Source organism: Dipodomys merriami, unplaced genomic scaffold (assembly GCF_024711535.1).
Source record: "Dipodomys merriami isolate MVZ:Mamm:240054 unplaced genomic scaffold, mDipMer1.0.p SCAF_4, whole genome shotgun sequence".
Taxonomy (NCBI): Eukaryota; Metazoa; Chordata; class Mammalia; order Rodentia; family Heteromyidae; genus Dipodomys; species Dipodomys merriami.
In genome coordinates, this window is record NW_027205603.1 from 80440520 (window position 1) to 80456306 (window position 15787).

At 34.4% G+C, this 15787-nt stretch overlaps 1 protein-coding gene across 1 annotated transcript in view; it reads left to right on the plus strand.

Annotated features, from left to right (window-relative positions):
* The window catches only part of LOC138806328 (solute carrier family 22 member 22-like), a 28595-nt gene extending 16526 nt beyond the window's left edge, over positions 1–12069 (plus strand). Inside the window, exons 8-11 of the mRNA XM_069991838.1 lie at positions 2277–2491; positions 6113–6221; positions 8170–8373; positions 10978–12069. Of these exons, the coding sequence (XP_069847939.1) occupies positions 2277–2491; positions 6113–6221; positions 8170–8373; positions 10978–11047 (598 nt within the window). The 3' untranslated portion in view covers positions 11048–12069. The remainder of the gene's footprint in view (positions 1–2276; positions 2492–6112; positions 6222–8169; positions 8374–10977) is intronic.
* The last annotated feature ends 3718 nt before the right edge of the window (positions 12070–15787 follow it).

A 15787-nucleotide genomic window follows, 5' to 3' on the forward strand; every position in this document is an offset into this window, starting at 1 on the left:
ATTAGACATCAATAAGAAGAAGAAAATTTTTTCAGACATATTGCTAAGTCTTATTCATAATAGAAAACAGTATAAAATAGAAAAAATCATAATAGTTTGCATCATCATTACCATTTTCAGTTCAAGTCTAAGTAATATTGGCTAATACAGGATTGTATGCTTGCTGGCTCTCCAATTGATTCAAGTCTATAAGTCATCATACTATGTTGATGCATAAAGACAATTGAAAAGTGGTTGATTCACTTGAAATGATGAAGGCATTTTCAAAAACCAATAAAAATTAAAATGTATAACTTTCCACATGAGATCTATTTCCAGCCCAATTTTGAAGATAAGAAGAACAATTGCAAAGAAGTTATTAGGCTTCCCCAAAGACCTAATTTATGGAAAGCACTTGCAACCAATTTACCAGCCTGAAGCTTAAGACTATACTTTTATGTATGGAAAGCAATTGCTAATGGCTATGTATGCCAAAATACTAATTATTTGATAAACATACACATGGACATGAAAAGCATCCTTGCATGACTATATTTTAGATCTTTTAGTATCTGAATAAGGTAAAAATGTCCTATATGAAATGATAGTTCCAATAGTTGAAAGTTGAATTGTGAAAGGAAGATTATTTCAAAATAGTCATTACAATTTTTATGTTACTATATAAAGTATAATACACATATTGCAAGATTATATGTTTTTAACCAAAAATCACTTCTACTTTTATTTATTTAAGAAAAAATATGACTTTCTACAAATTGCAAACACTAGAGTGATGAATTATATTTTATCTCAGGAGTAACCACTTTAAGCATTTTTGAGAAAATGTGCCTAGGAGATTTAAAAATTCATATACAAATTATTTTAAATTACCTTTGCCTCCTCAGATTCTGAGTAATATTCCTGTCTATATTCTTTTGGAAATTTTATATATAGATGTATTCATACATACCATATACAAGTGAACATGAAAAGGAGTCAACATTATAAAAATAAGATCTCTATGATGTAAGAAAATATAGAAAACAGTAGGAAATTAAACTGTGAAGTAGGTTATAATAATAAATATTGTACTCTTATAGAATATAAATGTAATATGAAATACAAAGTATTTATATAAATATAATATGAGATACAAAGTATTTATATAAATGTAATGAGATACAAAGTATTTTACATATATACATATGCACATCATTAGTGTATATTATGACATTCATCTAATTTTAAAGAACTATAGGTGTTTCAAATTGAAAACTTACCAAAGTTTTTAAATTATTGTCAGCCAATACAAGAATTGTCAAGATTCAAAAATTTTGGTAATTTTATAAAATATGTACAAAATTATGAATTAAAGTTTTTGTCCTCCGTCTTTTGGAAATCACTATTTTCAAGTTTTGTTTAAAATCTTTTTCTTGTAGTTTTTTAATTTATTCATTTTTATTGTAAAGATGCTGTATAGAGGGGTTACAGTTATGTAGGTAAGGCAATGAGTACATTTCCTATTCAGCATTGGTACCCTCTCTTTTTCCCCAAGTTATTTGCAATAACTAGTATACATCTAGGACAATCTTACCAGACAAGCAGAAAAGGTCAAAAGCTATGTACATATGACCATATAAGATGATGCTAAGAGAAATAAACCCCAAGATAGGGACACAAGTGGTTTTATCTTTCTTATTGTTGTTTTTAATGTATTTATAATGCACTATGTGATTTTTTTGTTTCTTTTGTATGTTCTTTCCCCATGATATAACCTCTGTTGTCACTGTATTTGATTCTGGTGCCCTGTATATTGTATATACATTTTTCTAATTTGGGGAGAAGAAGGGAAATAACAAAATGTTGAAACAAGGATACAGTTTGACCCATTGTAACAATGAGACATACAAGACACTATATTGAAAACGAACTTTACAACGGGGGGGGGGGGATTTAGGAGAAATCTTTTTTAAAAAATCATATCTAGAGCTTAGATAAGTTGTAGAAGTAGACCAAATGCATATTGTTATTATTGTATTTATTTATATAATCCCTAAGTCAACAATTGGATTTTGTGCTAGTACTCATATTCTCAAGTTAGTAATGAATATTCATTGAATTATATATATATATATATATATATATATTGCTGTCTTTACTTGAAGAATTTTACTCTTAGTAGTATATTTGACTGTAGTAAAAGTATCAAATACACACTCATGCATATACACACACAATAATAATAATAAAGTGCCTTCATTAGTGAGTTTATCAAATGCTTCTACTTCCTCTCCCAGGTTTTCAGGAACTTTCTGCTCCTATGGCCTCTTGCTGGATATTCAGGCTTTTGGAAAGGACATCTTCCTGACCCAGTTTCTACTCGCAGCAGCGGACACACCCAGCAAATTGTTCACATGTTTTATAATAAGACATGTCAAAAGGCGCCCTTCTGTGGCTTTTTTACTTTTTATGATGGGAGGTTCTGTTATGGTCACCATATTTGTGCCTAAAGGTAAGTTCTTCAGTGTTTAGAATCTCATCAGGAATGTGTCTTTTTAATCAGAATTTTCTTGGGGGGGGGGGCGGGGAGGAATCCGGTCGTGGAGCCTGAACTCTGGGCCTGGGCGCTGTCCCTCAGCTCTTCACCTCAAGGCTAGTGCTCTACCACTTGAGCCACAGCACCACTTCCAGCCCTTTTTTTTCCTGCTTATGTGATGCTGAGGAATCGAACCCAGGGCCTCATGCAGGCAAGCGCTCTACCACTGAGCCACCTTCCCAGCCCCAGAATTTTCTTAATAGAAAATAAATTTCACATTCAACAAATGCCAAGAAGATTAAAATCTAGATGTTAGCAATGATGGAAAATGATTAACAAGCTCCATCTTTATGAAACAATAAACCAGAATTTAGAAAGGCACTGTATATTACTAGTAAAAGAATTTATTTTTAGAAACTCCTACATTAACAAGCATGTATTTTTATTTCTTCCTTGGAAGGTGATAGGGTTATTTTTTAACTAACAATTCAGTATCATAATTCGTTAGATGTCTCACATTTTCTGTTTATTTTTTGTTCAGTACTGGTAGTATTTATGTTTCTAGGAAATTATCAATTTCTTCTCACATGTCAATTTTTATATATAATTGTCAATAACAATTCCTCGTGGTTTAATTTCTGTGATATCTCTTATATTACCTATTTTTATTTCTAATTATAATTGTTTAAATCCCTCTCGTTGTCTTATTCTGGCTATTTAAAAAAATTATTGTAAAGGTGATGTACAGAGGGGTTGCAGTTACATAAGTCAGATCATGAGTACATTTCTTTTTGAACAGTGTTACCTCCTCCCTCATTTTCTTCCAGTTTTTCCCCTCTCAGCCTCCCTCCCACCTTAAGTTGTCTGGTTCATTTTCAACATAGTGTCTATTGAACATTACTGCTGAATTGGCTCACCCTTTGTCCCAATGTTTCTTTTTTTTTTTTTTTTTTTTGGTCAGTCGTGGGGCTTGAACTCTGGTCTTGGGCACTGTCCCTATGCTCTTTAGCTCAAGGCGAGTGCTCTACCGCTTGAGCCACAGCGCCACTTCCAGTTTTCTAGTGGTTTATTGTATCTTTAGTTTGATTCATTAAGCTGTGGTCCCTTGCTGCCTTTCCAAATAGGTACCCTGTCCCCTGGGAATTATGTATTAAATTTCTGTCTGGTTGGATTTGTCCCCTTATCCCATCCTGGAGCACAACAGCAGAACTGGAGGGGCTAGTCATCCAATTTGTGAGTGGGCATTTGCTGATTGGATTGCTTTAGCAAGAAAGTTTCCTTCTGATTAGGTTTCTTACAGGCATCACAAGGTTGAATTTAAAAAAATCTATTCAAGAACTTAATGTTCCCTGAGTGGTGAAATGAATCTATTCACTTAATTATTAAAAGGGAATGACTTGATGTTTAGTTATTTATTTTCTCTTTTATGATTCCTTAATTCCTGTCTTGTCTATTTGTTTTTATGTTTTGCCTTTCTTAAGGATATAGTTTGTTTCTTTTCTCTATATCCTGTGTATCGATGTTGTTTTTCTTTATTGAAGCTACCAGGAAGCTTGCATTTAAACCCTTACTGTCATAATAGTCTTTGTAAAGCTGAATACAGGTTGACAACAATTCCATAAGATCTAACCTTTAACTCTTGTCACTTCTATCAGTATATTTCATTTTGCCACATTGTATATGCATTCACATATTTATGGTTTTTCTAATATTAATATTTTATCAAAACTCATGATAATTTTAGAGGAATTCAATATATGAAACAGAGACACTGACCAGCTGCTGTGATGGCCAGATCTGAATATTTGTGGAAGCATGTGACAAATGGGATATGAGTAAATGATAGGCTTGTTCTAATTAATTTAGTTGGACTAAAACTGTTATTTGAGTTTTATGGATTTTTGTTAGTTGTTTTTGAGCTAATTGCTTGCAATGCATAAAGCAGTTGGACATAGATTAAGATTCATGAATCATACTGTATGTCCTCTCAATACCATTTTCTAGATTACCCTGGTTAACTCAACCTGAGTTTTTTACAGGTACATCTCATTCTTTTCTCCTTTTTGTCTCTATGTACATTTCATGTTCTTCCTTTAGTCTGCTTTCCAGAAACAAGTAGTTTGATCTCAGTGTTATTTAATTCAGTGTGTTTACTTGTAGACTTATAGGCACATGCAGCCTATATTTCTTTGGTGGCTTACTTTGCTTAACCTAATTTTTCCAAGTCTTTCCTTTTCCTTACAAATGGTACAATATTATTTCTGATGGATGAGTAGAATTCCATTATATACATATATACATATATATGTATTATATATTATATATTATATATATTATATATTATATATTATATATAATATATAATATTATATATTATATATTATATATTATATATATAATATATATGTATTATATGTATTATATACATATATACATATACATATATATACATATATATGTATATGTATATGTATGTATGTATATATATATATATATATATATCCCATTTTCTTGATTCATTCACCCACTGAGGGACATCTAGGTTGGCTCCATATTACACTGGACCCTAGCCATTAAGATACAGAGGCCAAAGGAGGCTATGTATAGGAGTGGAGGACAAAGGCTCAGTGTCTATGGACAGATGACCATATAAAATAATATTCTATGAAATGAACTCCAAGAAAAGGAAACAAAAAATTATTTAGTTGCCATTTTGCTATTTTTGTTTTCTTTTCCCTTTGTCTTGTTTGTTCATATTTGAGAAGGTAAGGGAGGAAACACAGAAGGTGAAACAAGAATGAACAAATACAAGTGATGCTCACTAGACACTATGTGGACAATGAACTGGATATCTTGTGGGTGGGGGAGGAAAGATTGGGAGGGACCAATGGAAGGCATGATTCCAAAAGAACTGTGCTCATTACTCATTACCAGATTCATGTAACTGCAGCCCCTCTGTATATCAACTCAACAGTAACAACTTTTTTAAAAAGATGTTTGATCTCTTCCATCCGACTTTCTCAAATATTTTATTATCTTCCAACTGATTTTTCCAATGTAAGCCAGTATTAGAGAGCAGAGTGTTGATGGAAACCAAGCGTTCCTCTGCAGGGAGTTGCTTGGGACAGTCTATAGGGAGAAACAGACACACCACCACCACCATCACCACCCTCACCCCGCCATGTAGCAGCTATAGTTACTCTGTCACCTGGGTTCTAGTAGAATAGGCTTTTCATATTTTAAAGTTTTACTGGATTGCTTTGATTCCTGCTAAATATCAATTCCATTTTTTTGCTTTTTCTCACTTATTTTTGTCCATTACCAATCCCTTTGCAGTTTCAATTCCAGTTTAATAGTGTTCTGAATAATTCTTGCATTGTAACTACCTAACATGTTGCTCCTTCTCTAACTTAAACCCTACTTAGCAAAGACTAGTTTCAGATAATTGACAAGTATTAAAGAGTATTGGATAATAAATGAAGAAATAAATGCTGAAACAGGGCCTAGTGGTAAATATTTAAGAAGTATTTTATAACACATGAATGAATAAAAATACTAAAACATTCCCAATTATTCTTTCCCAAATCTTGTTCACAGAGATGCACATTCTGCGCCTTATTATTTTTCTCTTTGAGAAAGCTTCCTATTCAACCTACATTTCATTATGTACAGCTTTTATTTCTGAGCTGTCACCAACAGTACTCAGGTAAGAAAAGAAACTGCAACTAGTCTTTCTTGGGATATTTGTTGTATAGTGCTGGAAGCTTTTACAAAATTCAAATGGATCTAAGTGAGATGTCAGAAAATATTAATGTGACAGAAAATGTTGAGGGCTATGCAAATGCACTAAGGGTGCTGACATCAGGAAATTTCTAAATTATTTCCAGTAATAGGTCATCTTTCAAACTTCTCAACTTGTAGAAAGAATTTTCATCAGTCAAATATTAAACTTCCCACAATGAGTCTGTTAATATTCATAAACAAATTTGCAATGAACATTCATTAAAGTCTAATAGACATTTGAGATTTACTTGAAAAAAGGAAGTAGAAAGAAAGAAAATACAGGGCAACTAGATTTGATTTTTCAGATACATGCCAAAATTTTCAATTGCAAATTAAGAAATAAGTAAATCAATAGTACATGATGACACAACAATATTCTTGTCTATCTGAAACTCAATTTTAGCTTGTTATCTTGCACCTTATTGAGTTATTTTAATATTGTACCATGCACCTTTGAATTAATGTGTTTATATAACATCACAGATGAGAAAGATGAAAATTATACGAGGTCATATAGTATTTGAACAACAAAGATCTGTAATTTCAAACTCTGTAAAGTGTAGTTGAGAGAATAAGACAGTTCTGTCTAAATGGGAAAAAGGTGCTCTTCTAATACAAGTTTATAGTACAGCATTAATTGCAGTTTTGTCAAGAAAAATGTACCTTGATCTTGCATGAAATGTTGGTGAAACTGTATAAAGTATGGTCCATGGAGAGGTGGATTTGTCGATTCCATGAATTGACAAAAGTGAACATGAGGAAGCTGAAATATGTCTTGTCTCAGGAGTGGAGGTTAAGAGCAAAGAGCAAACGTGTGCAAACACAGTCAGCATAATCGATGCAGGCAAGTAAAAATGGAACTAGGAAACTTGAGAGGTTGAGTTAGGTTGGGACAGATAAGCAGGATTGAGAATGGTGGAAGAGATGTCCCAGATCAAGATGCACTGCACACATTCATTGATATGTTGAGCTGAAACTCCTTGGTACAAGATAACTTTTTATTTTTTAATTGTGAAAATGCCATACAGAGGGGTTACAATTACATGAGCAAGGTAATGAGTACATTTCTTATCAAGCATTGTTACCTCCTCCTTTGTTTACCCTTCCCATCTCCCCTCTCCCCCCACCACGCCAAAGTTGTAAAGTTCATTTTTTGACATAACATCTTGTACATCTCATTGTTGAGATGGGTCCACCTGTATCCCTATTTAAACAATTTGTTTTTTCCCTTCTCCTCCACAAATTATACCAACATCAAATACAGTGAAAACAGGGGTTATGCCCTGGGGAAGGGACATACAAAGCAACAAAGAAACAGTCTTATAAATATGTTAGAAACAATAGCGAGAAAGAAAAACCATTTGAGTCCTTATCTTCATTTTACCTAACATCAACATATCTGACCGTTTCTGCTTGTCTCAGACATACACTAGTTATTGCAAATAAGAGAAACCATGGGACCTATGTTTCTTTGAGCCTGGCTTACTTCACTTAATATAATTTTCTTCCAAGTTTTTCCATTTCCTAACAAATGGGGCAATGTCATTCTTTCTGATGGACGCATAGAATTCCATTGTGTATATATACCACATTTTCTTGATCCATTCATCTACTGAGGGCATCTGGGTTGGTTCCATATCTTAACTATGGTGAATAATGCTGCAATAAACATAGTTGTGCTGGTAGCTTTAGTATGGTCTTGTTTGTGATCTTCGGGTAAATTCCCAAAAGTGGGATTGCTGGGTCATAGGGGAGCTCTATGTGGAGTCGGTTCCTCAAAAGTTAATTCTTTAAACATTAAAAAAAAAATGTTGTGAACAGGAGATAGAATTTGATTCTGATTTTTAAAGAAATGTTTTCTCTTTTTGAAGGTCAACTCTACAAGGCTTTTATATGTTTTCTTTCAAATTAGCAGCAACTTGTGCTGCTTTAGCTCTTGTAACTAGAAAATATTTTGTCCATCTTCCCACGATTCTCTATGTGGTCACTCCCATGGTAGCCTCAATAAGCCTCTACTTTCTCCCAGAGACCTATAATCTTCCACTTCCCAACACCATCAAGGACCTGGAGAAAAGGTGAGACCTGTGCAGATTTCTGTGTTATGGTGCATTGTGCCCTTACAAAATGCTTTACAGAAATGTCGCAGGACTGATATTCTAATTTTATAAGTCTAAAGAATAGAATATTTACATCAGTTTCGCTAATTTTCTGGGTGACATTCCATTTTTGTAAGATACACACCTTTGATTTGTATTTCAGCAGTTTTATAATTCACAAATCTATACTTGTATAGACATATATATGTATATAATAAATACTTCTTGATAATTTCACATCGCTTAAAAAAATTAAGCTCTTTCACATGCATCATGTCATGTAACCTTTTTAAAATATTTTTATTGTGAAAATACCATACAGAGGGGTTACATTACATGACAAGGTAATGAGTACATTTCTTATCAAGCATTGTTTTCACTGTATTTGATGTTGGTATAATTTGTGGAGGGGAAGGGAAAAAACAAATTGTTTAAATGGGGATACAAGTGGACCCATTGCAACAATGAGATGCACAAGACATTATGTCGAAAAATGAACTTTACAACTTAGGCATGGGGAAGGGAGGGGTGGGTTGGGAAGGGATGGCAAAGGGAAACAAAGGAGGAGACAACAATGCTTGATGTCATGTAATCTTAAACTAGAATAAATTGAGAAAATTGAAGACTTATGAGAGTAAGGATATGTTTTATTTTTGTTTTTTTCTTTTTTTGTGTGTGGGTCATGGGGCTTGAACTCTGGGCCTGGGCACTATCTCTCAGCTCTTCAGCTTAAGGTTAGTGCCCTACCACTTGAGCCACAGTGCCACTTCCAGTTTTCTGGTGGTTTATTGGAGATAAGAGTCTCATGGACTTTCCTGCCCAGGCTGGCTTTGAACCGCAATCCTCAGATCTCAGCCTCCTGAGTAGCTAGGGTTACAGGCGTGAGCCATGGGTGCCCAGCTGTTTTATTTTTCTTAATCAGAGATCCTCTCAGTGAAAATGCTAGAACTGGAACTCAAACATTTTTAAATAAAAATTTATATTCATTCTACTTTTACTAATGAATAAATGTCTTAAGCATTAACATTGTAATCGATTAATCTTACTTAATCATTCCCAATGTCAGATTTTTATATGACGGTAACTGAAAATGGATACTTTTTAAACTTTTATACTTGTATCTAAATTGGAATCACTGATTTTATGATGATTTCTAGATGATTGAAGTTTCTTATATAAATTTTGATGACCCTGGAAAGCTATGTAAAGTAATAGCTCAAAGAAAGTTTGGGCCCAAGGCATCTGTTAGTTTCTAAAATATCCTAAAATATCTTTATCTGAAGAACTATAAATTAAGGCTCATAAACATTTCCTTTGTGGATTAAAAATAATTCATGTTGTGACATAACCAGTGTAAAGTTACAGGGTGTCATTTCTATATTCCCATATAGAGATATGCAGTAAAACGATGATTTTTGTGTAGAGAGATATGAGAGATATGATGTTAGTTGCAAAATACTTGCACATAGAAAGTGTTCAAGTTTGTATTTTATGGCGGTATGTTTGATCTTGAAGGGTACATTGAAGGCAGTTTCAGGCTACATGGATTCTAAACAAGAGAATGAGGATGCGAAACTATAGCCATTCAACAAAGCATAAACATAACTGGATGTAAACAAGTTTTAGGAGCCCAAGGACCATTAAAAGCAAACAGCTTTAACAGGAATGAATGAATTCTAAATTTGTTGGGAAAAATCTATACTTAAAGGATTCATCATATCAAACTTTCAAAAACAGTTTGTGGGGATTTTTCTCTTTTAACCAATGAAAGGAGTCAAGATTTTATTTTCAGTTTTTATAACACACATAGATAATGAGGAAATTATTGCCAAACAGTATTAGAAAGACATAGTTTCAGCCAAATACCTTGCAACAATACTCATAATTGTCTATGTGCTGATGCAAATATCTCAACTTTTCCATATAGATAAAACATAAAGTATATACCAACTGCCTATGCATGAGAAGTAGATTATCACCTCCAAATTATCAATGTTTCCAAACAAGGTTATTTCATTCTTCTTTTGTGTGGGACATGGATATAAGTACATTTCATTTTCAGACTATGGTCTCACATTTTAAGTCATGTGGTTAAATTTGGAGAACTGCTGTAACTTCATTATTAGAAAGTAGCTAGGTTGTGTCTATTTAAAACTACATAGAGACCTATTCCACAAGCATTTTCTAGGAAAGAGCAAGTGGTCAAAAGAGCATTTCAGTAAAAGCTCTGATGATGGCTAATTTACTAAATGGAGAACACTTGCTTGTCAGATGATCAATGAAGTTGCTTGATCTTTAATCTCTTTTCACATGAACATGAAGTCAGTGCCACATGTTCCATAGCATGTGATACCATGTGGGTAATGACATGAGCACAGAATTAGAAACTTGTTTTAGTATCTACACAAACTTATAAGAGACCTGAGAGTCACATTTTAGTCATCTCTAAATTGTTTATAGAGTATCAGAGACTAAGTTAGAAATGTATGAATTAAAATGTAGTACAAATGAAATGACATTTCCTGCTTCTCTTGTACTCATTTCAGTCACTAATCTGTTTGTGTTTTGTTTCTTTGATTCTAGGGACAGATTCTGGATCAAGAGCAATAGAAACAAACAAAGTAAAGAGCTTTTGGAAACTACTGAGGTCTAAGGAGTATAAGAGTAGTTACCGAGTTGACAATCTGGCCATATTTTTACATAATTTTGCCAATTCTGATCTCTTTTATAGCCTACATCTTTGGTTTGATAAATATTCAAACTTACTTATTAAGGAAACGAATTGCAAAGGAACTCTTTCAATGAAAAAAAAACTATAACATGGACTTGAAAATGGACTTGATAAATACGAATATAAACTTAGTACCATTTCCTAAATCACACAATATAAAAGGTTCTGAAGTTATACAAGCATTGCCTAAATTATTTAAAGCCTGATATCTCCTGAATTATTGTTAAAGAACCTTGGCCAAATGTACCTAAACTATTTTAAATGTTATTTCTTTATAATCTTAATAGGAATACTAAGAATACACTTTTCTAATTATAGAATAACACGAGATTACAATGAGATTCTACATACATATGTACATATACCTACATGTATATATGGCACACAATTCATAATATGGATTATATGACCTTCCTAATATGGAAAATGATGGATTCTAAAATCTACATGGTCTAGAAATTGTAGCTACAGAATGGCAACATTATTGCCAAGCTTGCTGAGTTGTCTGAGAATGTGGTAAGGTTAGAGTTTGGAAGGCATTTGCCCCAGGTACATTTTATAGGAAAAATTTCTCTTTACTTCTTTGTATAAACTTTCATTTCAACTCATCTTTGAATCAACATTTTATAATGATAAATTTTCACACTGAAAGGAACTTGGTGGATATCTAGAGTGAGCCACAGCTTGAAATGACCCAGCACAGAAAGGACTTTTATATCCATAATTAGGATGTAATGAAGCCTAAAGGATCCTGTCTGCTTTCTCCCATTCACCCCTCCATTGAAGAGAACACACATATGCTTTACATGATATGTAATATTTATTATGATTTACACACAAGTTTAGAGTACATGAAATGATTTTGAAAACAAATAACTAACTTTGAGAGACTTCTATGTGAAAATCAGTTTTCAAATATATATATATGTATAATATATATTCAAATAAATATATATTGTTCATGTCATCTTCACAAAAACTGAAATAGTTATTATCTCATTATCTCGAAACTCAGTATTTCAATAGTTGTGCTAGGATAACAATAAAAATCAGGTATTGCCTTTCAAAGACCATGATGTGAAATGATCCTACTTTAGCCAATAAAAAACGAAAATGGTAATGTGCTAAACTATGAGGAACAGGAAAAAAAAAAACAGAAAAAAAAGTCTTGAGAATTCACTCTTAATCAAATCCTTGAATCTCTTCAATAGATTCTACTCAATGAACAGTCATAGTCTTTATGTTCTTAAAGATACAAAACAGTAATGTACCTCCTCTTTGAAATATGAATTTGGGTTACATTTATGTGAGAACAATAAATAGGTGGATACACCTATACCTAAGAAATACTCAAAATACTGCAAGTTTATCATTCTCTTTCTTAGTCTTTGATATCATGTACAGGCTGGAAATTGTGTCTGCTGAATCATGACATCATGATACATACACATTCAATTACTCCACTGACACTAGCTTTAGCCACCGTGGTTGAAGTGGAAACACTGTGGTCACAGGGCTATGTCCTGCTCAGTGTCATTCATGGCGGACACATGCGGGTTTAAGAATTGTCACTGGGTCTGGCGGAACTGATGACACTGTTCAGGCTTGGGCTCGAGTCCCTTGGGATGGAGACCCTCAGCAGAGATGCAGAGATGGTGATCCTGAAACTCAATTTGGGATGGTCAAGGAGGCAGAAGAGCAGCGGTGAGCAGGAATGGCTGCTGTAAAGTTCATGAAGTCACACAGAGCGGACAGCATATTCAAAAATACTGAAAGGAGAATGAATAGTCAAAACCTGAAGTCGTCCACGGTCACCCACGTGTTGAAGTTCTTCATGGGTCATGGGCAGGCCTAGGAGTATCAGCTGTACAATGATAGACTTTCCAGGCTAGAAATGGCAAGGTAGCCAACAGCAAGTTTACTGATTTCAAATGTATTTCTGAATTAGAAAGCTTAGAATGTGAAGCGTGCCGATAACATTTCTTCAACTTACAAGTTTGCTTTCTGTCTTTTCTTACCGAAGTGCTATAAACCACTTAGATTATTTTCACAACATGAAGGGGGAAAAGTGACTTTGTGACAGTGACAAAATTAAAGACATCTGTAAAGGAAAAAAAAATGCCCTGGTCAGGCGGCTGTATGGATTCATCCCATCTTTAGAAATTAGAGTTATCATGCAGCACATTGTATTAAGCGCTGCTTCCTGGGATTTGTTTATGCAAGACACTAATTGCAAGTTTCAAGTTATACAATATGATTGTGTAATGCTTTTACCATGTAATGATTACCATGATTAAATTAATTAACATCTATCACCAGTTATGCTGGGTTATTGATTCCCCAGAACCTGTTCAACTTACAGTGTACCCTAAAACATAACCCTCCTATTTTCCAAGTCCCTCAGCACCTGATAAATACTAGTCCAGTCTAGGAGTTCACTTATTTAAGATTGCAAATCTATATTACATCACACAGTATTTACCTCTCTGTCCCAAATCTTTCATATAAAATAAGGTTCTCCATCATTTTTATGTGGTCACAGTGGCTGCTTTCCTTCACCTTCTACATGAATAATATTTCATGATAGATATTATAGCCTTTACCCATTCATGTGGCCATATAGTGACATTCATCACTGACATAATCATTAGAGAAATTCAAATGAAAATCACAAAAATAAATGACCTCATACCCCTTAGGGTAGATATTAGCCAAAAAATACAAGCGATGGTGGGTGTGTGACAATAGGGAGAAATCCTTGAATACTATTTACAGGAATGAAAAGGAATAGAGAAACTACAAAGGATAAGATACGGATTCTCCACTTTAAGTAAAAAATCCAAATTAAGTGAAATCCACGTGTGTGGAGAGCTACTTGCACTCCTTCAAGCATTGCCATATTGTTTACAATAGGAAAGTAACAGAAGCAACTGAGCAAGGATCCTCACAAAATAGCTTTGTTATTTCCTCTTAAAATTGTGTGTGGGATGGCAAGCATATATAGGTTCATGCATGACCAAAATTATATAAAAGCAGATACAAATAATATTCACTCTGATAGGATATCTAAAAATGAAACAAATGTCTCCCCTAATATCTGATTATAATGATAGCTGCATTATGATATGATGCATTATGATAGCTGCATAATGCACTAGTTCAAAGGAATAATCTTTGAAAATCTACTTTAGAACTGGAAGGGATTGTCAGTTTCATCACTGCTGAGCTAAGAAAATTCTTAACAGCCTGGCTGAGCAATGTCTGTAACCAAAGTCTCCAAAGAGAAATTTTTCTGAAGACCATATTCTCAGGTTCTGGAGTAACTAAGAATGCGGACACCAACCACTGATGCCAAGCTGTGTTTAATAACATTTTCTTCATTATTACTTAATATTGTTCTCTTTGGAATATGATTCCATGTCTTTAGTTCCTATCTTTCTATATGCTCCTAAATCTACTCTAATCACCCAGCTGTTCCATGTCAAATCGTGGCAAAAATAGTTGCCCATGTTGCTTCCTCCCGTTTTTTTGACCTACCATCAGGAGCACTTGCACCAGCCATTGTGACCTCTTTGGCAGTTGTTCCCAGAGCATGACATTCTCCTGATTTTCTTCTGCCATGGTAATGGCCCCTTTACCCTTTACAGGCTCTTCATGGTGCACGCTGATTGGTCCTTCACCACCAGAGTACAACTCTCTATGGACTCACCCCATCTTGAATCTTCAAATATTCTTTACACCAAATTACCCTGGTTAGTTAGCATGGGAAAGAAACCTGTCTTTGCCCAAGCAAACAATGAAGCCCATGTCAGTTAAGGTGGAAGAACATAACAAGAAAGTAGTCCCAGGCACAGGATCAGTGTGAACATCAAGAGTGTTCTGCTGTATGGCCAGATTCCTCTTAGCTCCTTCTCTGATTTGAGCAACCCACAGGAAGATTCCGGGTTATGCAGAGATGTAGATCATGTTTATTCATAGGCTTTCTATCCATAGATTCATCATATCTCTGACAACAAGCAACATCCCAGAGCATAACAACTAGCCAACAGTGGTTCCATTCCATCACCAAATGGAGCAGGCTCATTATGGCGTCCTCCAATGGTACCACCCTGTCCAACAGTGGTAGCATCCCATTGTTCTATTCCGTCCCTTACTGGTGCCTGTTTATAGCATCTCTAGACAAGAGAGGCATTTGACTAAGGCCTCTCACACAAAGCCACATGTGCACGTTGGTCTCAACAGTACCTTCAGGGGTTACCTAAGGTCATAAATGCATGCATGATTCAAGGTTACATGGATATGCTGGACCAACTTGAACAACCATCCTTGGGAAGTGTAGGCCCAAAGCCCTCCAGAAGCCCAACTCACTCTGTTTACTCTACTCATTTGATATGATGACAGAAATAGGATGCAAAATCCAATGCAAAACTTGGAATTAGAATCTAGAACCCAGTCTAGCACAAGTAATAAACCTGGTCAAAAAATCAGGAATATAATAGTGCTCTAGCTATAAATCTGGAACCAAGGTGAGCTTTCCTCTGTTCTGATTTTTTTTATTGTGAAAATACCATACAGAGGGGTTACAATTACATGGGCAAGATAATGAGTACATTTCTTATCAAGCATTGTAGCCTCCTCCTTTGTTTCCCCTTCCCATTCCTT